Raw genomic sequence first — 11,888 nt, 5'->3', positions numbered from 1 at the left:
TCCCACCACACCCCGTCCAACAATACATCCGACGCCCTACAATCTGCAACATGTGCGGATTCCATGATACACACACCAACGTGTACCACAGCAGACACACTCCAAACAGACATTCAAACATCCACACACACACAACCCGCACCAGATCTTGCATCACGCACGCGCACTGCCGTGCGCGTCGCACCGCACGCACACCCCACCATGTCACATGTGCCGTTATCTACGCACAAACAGTTGACTTCAGCATTACACATGCTCATTCTTGCCACAGTTATTGAACAGTGCCACCATGAGTCACAGTTGCAACACCAAGAGCAGTATTTAGATAATTTACTTGATCACATGTGAACATCACACATACATGCAGTGTTTGTTTCTGTTGGTTATATATTGTGTTTGTTACATTCTTCGCACATTCTTGTCTGTGCTGTGTCTCTGCTTTCTACATTTGCAAGTCTGTTGCGGTTTTGTCTGAGGCGCTGCTGTTTTTTGACACCGTGATGCGTGTGTATGCTCCAACCACCCGCTCACCGCATTCACATTGCGCGTTTTTCTCAACTGACAACCTTGAACTAACCAGGTCATAGCGTTGGGCTCTAACCCCTCAACCACTGTTCACTCCTTACGCAATCACATGCGCATCCTAAAACCGACATCGCTCGTACCACACAGCCACACTGTGCGCTACTAAACCCGGAATGCACCAGGCCACAACATGACAAACGATCACAGAGCACAAGCCTACACCAGCACCACCCACCACAGAACACAATACCAAACGGTCACAGACATACCTGCATCCTACACCGCGATACACCATCCCACACTCCCACATGCCAACAACCTGCGATCCTAAACTCGACATATGCGGTCCTACGTGCCCACATACCTAACCCCTAAACACGGAATCTACCCTCCCCCACACGCACACACCTGGAGGTCCTAAAACCCACACATTAGTTCCGTCACCACAACACACATATATCCTAAACCCAGAATCCACCATTTCTCACACCCACTCACATCGATGCATGCTAATCGTACACCAATTTTACTTCATTATGTGATATACATAATATATTTCTGGTTTACATTATTCCATACCTTCTTTTTTGTTTTCTGCTCTGTTCTGCTTACTTGTGCTTACTTTTGCCTTGTTTTGTTCTTGTTACGTAGTCAACTTCTATTAATATAACTATGGGCACTGGGTTGTAGAGGTCCAATATATATAGCATATGTGGGTTGATATGAATAATATGAAGGGGCAGTATTCTCCTTTATGTGAAGTTAATTATTAAAAGATGAGCACCTGCATTCTAAGGGTATAGTGCAGCACAAATATAGAATGCGCATACGCATTCCAGTATAAGGAGAGCTGGTCTCTGCGAGCAAACGCGGCTGACTATCAGACGGATTCGACGGAGTAGCCGAGTGTAAGAAAGCCGGAGAGATTGTCTCTCCGAGCACACGCAGCTGCGACCATACGCAAAATCACCAATAGACCAAGAAACAAACAGTAAAGACAAGCCGATGGCGAATGGTGTAAGTTGAATTATAACACACGAAAAGTACGGGGAAACAGCAGCACGAGTGACGGGATAGATCAATTTTTTTATTAACGCGGCGTGAGAATAGTTTAGCCACGGAGGAAGTGCCGGTATAGGGTACATTGCAATATGGCATAATCCCCTTCTCTTTATGTTTTTTTTTTGGTTCCTCTTTTTCTTTCTTCTTCTATTGGTCATGCAGCACAAATTATGGGAAAGTCCTGACGGTACAAAGTTTATTTCAAAGCTAAGGGCCCGATGGATCCAGAGGTATGCACGGGCAGGCGCCACGACGGACACACAAATTAATGTAAGTGTAGAAGTATGGAGGGGTAATATACGGGCAACACGGGTGCACGGTTGTGTGCGATACTGTGTATATAGAACAAAGCATATGTGGTATAATGCTCCATGAACGAGCAAGCAGGGAGACGGTATAAGCTATATATATACAAATGTATGTTCATCCTCTGCATTGTGCACAACACAGCAAGAGATGTGGGATACAATGGAAGAATTGCAAAAACAGATTGCGAAGAATATGAAAGGGGACAAGCATGAGGAGGACGGCATGGCAGAAATGATGTGTGCTGGGGTGCCGAGCACTAATGGCGCAAGCTTGGACGACCACGACAAACAAATGTGCGGACTACTACTGCGATTAATGTTCTACATAGAAGGGTTACACAGTCAGGGCAACTTGATACAAAAGCATGAGAATGACGAGAGTACGCCACAATTAGAAGATGGAATGAGGTGCATAATAGGGGGCGTATATATACAGAACATAATGAAGCTAGCATGCTTGGGCGCGAATATTCGCGCTCATGCTCTGCAAGCCGTCGAGGGACATATGCAGGGAATGAAAGGCACAAGCAGAAGTAGCAAGTGTGTCACTTGGCAATTTGGGCGTACTTGCGTAGGGGGTTTTCACCTTGAATCGAAAATTACGCAATGGATGTTGGACGATAGTATTGTTATGGACAGAGTGAAGGGTGCAGGACTCCGTCCGTCGTGTTCAGAGACCGAGTGGAAGAACAGGAGAACGCAAATGGAACAGGCTGCTGCGACAGGCATAGACGGTACTGCATGTGGAGCACGTCCCGGCAAAGCACAGTTAAATGGTAAGTGCATATTGAGTAGAATGAATAATCATCAGGACGCACGCCGCACGGCAGCATATTCATGAAAATTCGGGCGCAAGGAACAAGTGGAATGGAACCGTCGTCCCAGGGGCAATATCCGATGGATGGAGCGGCGCCGGCCAGCGACCGAGCTGCAGGAGGGAGCACGGAGAGGGACGGCCAGTATGTAGCGACGGGAGCGGAGTCACTGTGGTGCGGCCACGAGTGTAGACGAGGTGTGCGCGGCGGAACCGAATGGAGCGGTGTCGAAGACCGCAGACGGACGAGATGACGGCGACAACATAAAAGTGTACTGCTAGCATCCCGATCGTGCATCGACCCGAGCGCATCCGAACAGGCCGCCCCGCCGACCACCACCTCTGTCTACCAGTTCTCCTCTATCATCTTTTCATCCTTCTTCCTGTTCTTCCTTCCAGCGACATCAGGGCACGGGGCACCAGGAAGCCCAAGACCAGCCGCCGCGGCCAAACCAGACACGAAGGCCCAACCAGCAGCGGCCACACCGGCATCACCACCGTCATCGGGGACGTCATCATCGGGGACGCCGATGGCACCTGCTGGTGGTGGTAAGGCCGGTGCTCCTGCCGGAGGACGGCAGGGGCAGGGGAAGGCTGGAAAAGGAGATAATTGTCCATTGAAGACCATATTGCAAGAGGACAGGAGGCACGTATACGTGCTGCGTAATTATAATGTAGGTTAAAGTAAAGCGAGACGGGACCAGAAAAACACACAGAGAAAATAAGGTGCATAAACACAATGTACTTATAGCATATACATCAATTTGGGAGTATACATGTATGCGCACGCATAGAATATACGTGAAATATGAACACGCGCATTCATGTGTTCTCTATGTACACAATGCAGAAGGAACAACTGGAAACCATGAAGACGGTGTTGCAGCAGTTTATTGATTACATGGAAGAGAAGAAGCATATGATGGATGCCATAGGTGCAAATTGTCACAATTCTGGTTGGAATGATATAACAGACGACGGCACCTTGTTCACGCAACAAACAGTAGCAGACGTCATACGGTGCAAACTCATGACAGCAGCATTGTGGTTTGCGAACGGTGATAACACACAACAGAAGAAGGCGAACGGGCCAAGTACAGATATGAATGAAATGGAAAAGCAGCTGCGATGCGAGCTAGCCAATGCATTTGGGTATATACTGCACCACAAGTATTGTGAACCTAGACCAGGATTTAAGAGGGGAATAGAGTACGCCTGGAAAACAATGATAGAAATGGGTTCAAGTAAATATGCACCGGAGCAACCAATGACAGGTCCAGTCTTTGAGCGAAGGTGCACAGAATGTGGGTATAATGTTACAAACGCTACATTTAGAGCAGTAAATGGGGACATTGCAGAACTGTTAATAACACAGGGGAAAATAATGGACACAATAGGGCACATAGAGAAGACAGTGGACTGTAGTATGAAGTGGGACGTTTATGTAAAACAAAAGAAGAAGGACCTTGGCACTGAAGACCTGGACACAAAAACCATCCCTGAAATAACACAGGAGGCACAGAACATAGTGGAGGAAGCCACAAGGGTAATTGAGTTAGCAAAGGAAGAAGTAGAAAAGGAAATTGAAAAACAGAAAGGTAATAATACGGGTAGCACAGAATACGCCTAGTACGCATACAAATAGTACCCCCGGCATGAATACGACCCATACGGCTAGAACAAGTTCGTACGGATGGACGCCCACAACACGCACACGGCAACAACACACGCACGCAGGGCAACAATATCGCAGACGCGGGAACAGCACAGCAAACGACTTCACTGACGTGGAGCGGCGGCCGCGATGAGTGTGCGGCGGCACGGCGTCACAGTGGTGCGACGGCACAGAGGGCGACCGATGTAGCGGGACCAGATGACGGCGACAACAAATAAAAGTGTACTGCTAGCATCTAACCCAAGTTCACCGAGTATACCCCGTCCACCTCAAAGTACGATTGCGGACGCCTGACCGCACCGTCCCGCCCCTTCTTTCTGTCTACCACTTGTGTCGCTTTTTTTTATCATCTACCCGTTTTTCTTCCTTGCATCATTTGCCGCAGGCAAGAACCCACAACCTCCTCCACAAGACGGTGGAACATCAGCGGAAACACCAAAGGAACCACCGGCCGCAGCAGCAACATCAGGAGTAGGCCAAGGACCGGGTCCAGGATCAGGCTCGACGGCACAACAACCCCCACCACCAGCACAGCCGCCTCAGGAGAAGACTTCTGCGGACGACCACAAGGGGAAGAAAGCAGACAAAGCAGGTAAGTGCACAGAGAGTTCCACCAGTACGAATACGAACGGATCCGGCGTTAGCATAAGCCTCGGGTGCACTGCAGATTCCGCGTTGGGCGTTCCCGACAGTACACTCCACAGTCCATCGGATGCTGCACCAGGTAACAATTCCTATGCACCATAGTGAAAATACACACCCGAAATAACATTAGAAGCACAAAACAAACAACACCCAACACAAAGAAACAACTTTTCCGGACACAGGGAGCGACACCACGGAGAGAGAGAAACCAAACGTCGAATGAGAATGAGCGGGACGCAGAGCGATGGCGCGAGAGACACAGCCGCCGCGGCCGATACAGCGACGTCGACAGGTAGACGTCGACAGACCGACAGGTCGCCACACACACAGTGTGTGTATGGGTGTTGTGTTGTGTGTGTGTTGTGCGTGCGAGAGAGAGAGTCTTTTCCCGGGGTGGCACCCTACCCCCGTGCCATGCCCCGACGCCATTCCCCGTGCCCCCGTCCGTGTCCTGCCTCCACGCCTGCCTTCGCACCGTGGCACCAATGGTGTCGACCGAGCATGGCACCAACCGTGTGGTCCACCAACACGCATGCACCGCACAAAACTTCAGTTTCATCACATCCTTCTTCCTTCCCTTTCCCTGTCTCCCTATTCACCACATGTTCAGGCGATGCCGTCGTCACTGGCGGCAACGATGACCCCCCTCCTCTCAATCCACCCAAACCTAAACCGAACCCGAACCCAAATCAATCGGGTAGTAGTGGCAGTTTCAGTGACGCCGACTTGGCGGATGGAGTTTCTGGTGGGGAAGGAACAGAAGGTGGGGGTGGTCAAAAGGATGCTGGAAGGGCCGGTAGCGGAAGTCCAGGAGGAGGAGGTCGTAGTGGTGGTGGTGGTACAAGTGGTGCAGGACAAGGCGGTAGTGGTACTGATGGTGCAGGGGCCGCGTCTACCCCTGCCACCCCTTCCCTTTTCCCGGAATTAAAATGGGAGGATGTCAAGCCGTACACCCCCGCGATCATTCCCGCAGTGGTTGGTATTGGGGTCATTGCGTTCTTCCTCTGGAAGGTAAGTATATACGACAATGACGGCATGCCGGACGTGCCGGATGTTTATGCCTCAGAACATCCCAACCGGCTCCAATATATGATCGCTCGAACCAATATGCCCCTACACCCTCGTTCATTCCTTTTATCCTACCGTCCTCACCCTCCCGTTTACCCCCCTTTTTGTGCTTAGTACTTTGCGCACCTCGGCCACAAACGACGACGAACGTATCGAACCGTTCGTGACGTGCCGTCACCGCCACTCGACGAAGACATATTGCAACATCTACAACGCGGCGAACTGCCGCCACCCGATTACGGGTACAACATGATTAGGGATAGGCAACCTGCGTCAACATCCGCCCGCCGACGGCGCCCACCACGAGTGCATAAGCGCACGATCATCGAGCTACATCTAGAGGTGCTCAACGAATGTGAAGCGACCGAATGGGAAAATGTCAAAGAGGACTATTTGCAAATACTCGTTGAAGCGTTTGCTCGCGCCTTGGAGCGTGATGCAAACGGGCATAGTAGTTTCCCGAATGCTCCTAGCACAAACCAGGGTCTGCCAGGGACCAATGTTACATTCACCATGGATCCACCCACTGACGCCGACGGAACGGATGCATGTCCACCACACGACCCCGATCCATGGAGTTGTATGGAAAACATACAGTTAGCAACGCATCCTTGTGCACCCAATGAAGACGACCCAGATCCATGCAGTGCTATGGAAACTATACCGTTAGCAACGTGCCCTTCTGCATCTAACGAAGAGGACCGATGGAATTGTATGGAAACTATACCGTTAGCAACGGAACCTTGTGCACCTAATGCTGATGACCCCGATCCATGGAGTTGTATGGAAACCATACAGTTAGAAGAAGAGGGGACTCCTGCTCCCTTTCCATCCTCTTCCGACCCCGGTGACGCGACGTCCGCCTGCACCCACTGGATTAACTGGATTGATCGCCACAAACATATGTTGCGCGCGTGCACGCGGCAAACGTGGTTTAATGCCCTCAAATTGGACTGGAAACAATTCCTGCGTGAGCACATGGTGCCAAACGGAGCATCCGGTGAGCACAGGAAAGCCGCATCTATGGAGAGCAAGAAGCACGCATGGAAAGAATGGGTTGGAAAGCAACATGCGCTTATGCATATATATAGTGCGCAGGAGTGGTTTAAGCATTTATTAGAAACTATAGAGCACGAGACAGAATCGCAAAAAGGCGAAGTACCTGGAGTTGAAACAGACTTAGAACTGGAAAAAGTACCGGCCGCAGAAGATATGCTACGAGTGAGAGATGTACCGCGGTCGCAACCACTCCATGAGCACTACTACCAGCAGAAACACTTAATTTCCAAATTGTGGATACTCATCCTGGCATTAGTCATACAACAGTGCGAGCTCGAATGTCGTTTGCAGGAGAAGGAGTTATATGTGGATGATCTATTGCACAAGCTCTGCAACTAGCATGAAGTCAGGGGTATGCAGGATACGGAGTTATATGTGGATGATCTATTGCACAATATGCGACATTAGTATGACGGGGCATATGAATGCGACATAACGCATGCTGACCGTACACCACGTTTACTTCATTATGTGATATACATAATATATTTCGTGTTTGCACTATTGCATGCCTACCATTTTTTTCTGCTCTGTTCTGCTTATTTCTGTTTCTTTATGCTTACTTTTGCCTTGTTTTGTTCTTTTTCTGTGTAGTCCACTTCTTTTAACATGACCTAGGAAAACGTGCGTACCGGTTAAATGCATATAAAATGTAGCTTTACATGAATAATATGACGGGGTAGTATTCTCCTTTATGTGAAGTTAATTATTAACACATGCGCACGTGCATTCTAATGGTGTAGAGTAGAACACATATAGCACGCGACTACGCATTCGCGTATAAGGACAGCTTGTGTCTCCGCGCACACGCGGCCGAGTAAGCGGGATTGTCGACGACGTAGGAGCGATTGTCTCTCCGAGCAAACGCGTCGACCAACGCGGCCGAGTAAAGGCTTGTTCGAGTACGCGGTGCGACGAAGTAGCCGCGTGAGAAGGACGAGAGATTGTCTCTCCGAGCAAACGCGTCGACCAACGCGGTCGGGTACACGGATTGTCCGCGTAAGGGGATTCGACGAAGGCTTGTCCGAGTGTAAGAAGGAGGAGAGATTGTCTCTCCGAGCAAACGCAGCGGGGTACACGGGATTGTCGACGCGGCAGCCGGGTGTACGAAGGAGGAGGATTGTGTCGCCGAGCAATGTGACCGAGCAAACGCAGGCCGGGTAAAGGATTGTTTGAGTGCAGCGATTCGACGAAGTAGCCGAGTAAGCATTGTGCCGAGTGTAAGAAGGTACACATTGTCTCGCCGAGCAAACGCGGCCGGGTAAAGGATTGTGCGAGTAAGACGGATTCGACGAAGTAGCCGAGTGTAAGAAGGAGGAGAGATTGTCTCCGCGTGAACGGATTCGGCGACGGATTGTCCGAGTGTAACAACGGAGGCAGAGATTGTCTCTCCGAGCAAGCGCGTCGACCAAAGCGGCCGCGTAAACTGCATTGTCGTCGCGTGTAAGAAGAAGGGGATTGTCTCTCCGACCACACGCGGCCGATTGTAACAACGATTCGACGAAGTAGCCGAGTGAAGCCGTTCGATTACGGCGTTCGAGTAAACGATTCGACGAAGTAGCCGCGGGAGGGACGGCCACCACGACGGCGGCAACGACGGCACAAGACATTCATGTTGTTGTTCGTTTTTAGGTGTACGCACACAGAGACAGTGTGTGCAGCCGTTTAGTGGAGAACGGTGTAGAAGTGGGATATTCATGACGCGTTGAGCGTGTAGGTTGTGTAGTAGTACTTTTTTTTTTGTCCTGTCCTTTTTTTTTGGTTCTTTTTTTTTTTTCTTGTTTCCCTTGTTTGATTTCTTTTTTTCCTTCTTCCAAACCCCGCGATTTGTAGGATTTGTGATTAAATTCAGATAGGGGATAGTTTGTTCATGTGAGATGTTTCCGCAGGGACCCTATAATGCAAGACATGTTCCATTCTCTAAGTATCTGAATAATAACTAAGAGAACATTGTGCCCATATTATACTCAAGCCGTTATCTGAGAGATAATGATATCATTCGTTCCATTATATTGGTTTCTGGTTGAGACAATATGTCGTATGCGACGTTGGGACATTTATTAGCACAATATGTGAAGACACGAGGTCTAGTTGATAACAAGGAGAAGTATAAGGTAATTTGTTAAGACCAACACCGCGGGGCGTTGTGTACTTATAACAGCCTCTATATATGATAGTATGCACACTTGCCTGTAAATATAATTGTACGCATGCGCCCGTGCACTCATTCCACATTATTAACACAATGGGAACGTAAAGTACGTGCAGTACGCACCAAGGCCTGGGTACATATGAATATGGCACACAGCGCAGCACTGGCCCCTTATGCACACACATATATGTTCCTTGTGCACAATGCAGCAAAGCTTATGGAAGGATATAGAGGCACAACTGCAGAAGTTTATGAAACATTTGAAAGCGGAAGACATGGACGATATGTATTCTGCGAATTGCAACCACACTCCATGGCAGCGCCTGGATTACCCGACTGAGACCACCGCCGCAGTTCCAAGCATGCGTGACAAAGTTATATGCACACTTATGACAAGGGCATTGTATTTTGCAAATGGTTGGAGCACAGCACCAGACATGCATACGCCAGATCATAGTGGCGGGAAGACAGAATTGAAGGATTTTATAAGATGCGGAATTGTACTTATGTTTATGCACATCTTGGAAGAATCCGTGTGTAACAGTAAGTCGGGCATTTCGTATGCGTGGCACTTAATGGACAAAATGGGGCCGGAATGGATGGGGGCGAAGAACCTAATACATAGGAAGCAGTGCACGCATAATTTAGAAGTACACCTACAAGTGGGTGAGTGGAGCATGCAACATGCAGTGAAGAAGTGGTTGCAACGCAATGCAGACATACAGAACACACTGAAAGGAAACAGCTTAGGCCAGAATTGTGGTATTGCAGTGCCAACAACTAAAGGAAGCAAGCAAGATGCAAAGGCACAAGACGAGGCGGACACTTTGCAGAAAATAAAGAACGTTGGCGGGAATTTACAGAAAGCACTGAGGACGGTATTCAAGACAATTAAAAAAGAAGTGAAGGAAGCACGGATATCGGAAGAAGGCAGCAGTGAGGCCGAGTCCCCTGAACCAGAGTCGGACGATGATGACGATGAGCAGGAGGACGCGAATGGTAAGAAGAGTAAAGCAACAGAGTGATACTAATACGGGCAATAAGAACACGCACAATACGCACACGGCCGCATATTAACACGGACGGCACGGACATGAGCGCCACCAATACGACTGCGCATACGGATGAAGCCACAACACAACAACAACGGACACGCGGCGAGAACAGCACAGCACCATCTCGTTGAGCCCAGCGAGCAGCGGTTCTCTTCGCTGCCCCACTTCGCTCAACGTACAATTGCCGAGTGCAGCGGCCACGACGACGGCTGCGGCCACGAGGCACCGGACGAGGGACTAGATGACGGCGACAACAACATAAAAGTTGTACTGCTACCATCTAGCCCAAGTTCACCGAGTGCGCCCCCCTTTCTTCCTGTCTTTGTCCTCGTCTAACACCGTGCGCGCTCTCTAACACCGTCCCGCCCCTACCGTGCCGCTACCTGACCGCACCACACCACACCGTCCCGGCCCGTTCTTTCTGTGCCACTTGTGTCCCTTTTTTTTTTTATCATCTTCCTATCATCTTTCTACAACGTTTCTTCCTTCTTTACTTGCAGCAACGGAGACGGCAAAGAACAAGGAGGGCGCATCGTCACCATCAGCAGCAGTAGGAAGGGTCCAGGAACTAGTGGTCAAGGTAACAGGGCCCACAAAGAACCCCCAACTCTTCTTACCATCCCTCTTCCCTCGAAACCATTCCACCCCCAGGATCTCATCCCGTACACCCCCGCGATCATTCCCGCGGTGGTTGGTATTGCGATCATTGCGTTCTTCCTATGGAAGGTAAGTATATATGGCAATGCGGGCATGCCGCATGTGCCGGATGTTCATACCGCAGAACATCCCTACGCGCACCAATATATGATCGTTCTAAACAATATGCCCATACACCCGCGTTCATTCCTTTTATCCTACCGTCCTCACCCTCCTCTTTACCCCCTTTTTGTGCTTAGTACTTTGCCTACGTCGCCAAACGACGACGAACATATCGAACCTTTCGTGACGTGCCGTCACCTCCACTCGACGAAGACATACTACACCATCTACAACGCGGCGAACTGCCGCCACCCGATTACGGGTACACCATGGTTAGGGCTAGGCAGCCCGGCACCTTGCCCGCCGGACGACGACGTCATCCACGCGTGCATAAGCGCACGATTATCGAGCTACATTTAGAAGTGCTCCACGAATGTGAAGCAACCGAGTGGGAAAACGTCAAAGACGACTATTGGCACATACTTGTGGAGGAGTTTGCGCAGCATTGGATGCGGGACGAGGCCACGTATAACAATATCTTGGGTGTTTCTACGTCAGACCAGGGTCCTCCAGGGACCCATGTTTCCTCCACCCTGAATCCACCCACCGATTCCGACGGAACGGATCCATCTCCAGATGACCCCGATCCGTGGCGTTGTATGGAAACCATGCAGTTAGCAACGGACCCTTGTGCACCTAACAAAGACGACCCCGATCCAGCCACACACACACCCACCTGTGCGGATCCTGAGCCCGACATCACACAACCACCAGGCTCCGGTAACGCAGTCACAGACACATACACATGTGATCATCCTCAGCCCGA

The 11,888-nt window shown here is 49.9% G+C and overlaps 3 protein-coding genes across 3 annotated transcripts; all 3 read left to right on the top strand.

Moving 5' to 3' along the window:
* Positions 1-2,055: 2,055 nt before the first annotated feature.
* AK88_05508 (uncharacterized protein) lies at positions 2,056-2,736 on the top strand (the record flags this gene model as incomplete). The annotated part of the gene is made up of 2 exons (XM_012483110.1): positions 2,056-2,275; positions 2,471-2,736. The coding sequence occupies 2 exons, from the start codon at positions 2,056-2,058 to the stop codon at positions 2,734-2,736; spliced, it is 486 nt and encodes a 161-aa protein (XP_012338533.1).
* An 817-nt stretch (positions 2,737-3,553) lies between these two features.
* AK88_05507 (uncharacterized protein) lies at positions 3,554-7,495 on the top strand (the record flags this gene model as incomplete). Its single annotated transcript, XM_012483109.1, has 4 exons — positions 3,554-4,307; positions 4,770-5,108; positions 5,640-6,040; positions 6,212-7,495. The coding sequence occupies 4 exons, from the start codon at positions 3,554-3,556 to the stop codon at positions 7,493-7,495; spliced, it is 2,778 nt and encodes a 925-aa protein (XP_012338532.1).
* A 2,016-nt stretch (positions 7,496-9,511) lies between these two features.
* Positions 9,512-10,333, top strand: AK88_05506 (uncharacterized protein; the record flags this gene model as incomplete). Its single annotated transcript, XM_012483108.1, has 1 exon — positions 9,512-10,333. The coding sequence occupies one exon, from the start codon at positions 9,512-9,514 to the stop codon at positions 10,331-10,333; it is 822 nt and encodes a 273-aa protein (XP_012338531.1).
* Positions 10,334-11,888: the final 1,555 nt, after the last annotated feature.

The sequence above is a fragment of the Plasmodium fragile genome (assembly GCF_000956335.1).
Source record: "Plasmodium fragile strain nilgiri unplaced genomic scaffold supercont1.146, whole genome shotgun sequence".
Taxonomy (NCBI): domain Eukaryota; phylum Apicomplexa; class Aconoidasida; order Haemosporida; family Plasmodiidae; genus Plasmodium; species Plasmodium fragile.
The sequence above is the reverse complement of the archived record's forward strand: the minus strand, read 5'-3'. Positions and strand labels throughout refer to the sequence as shown.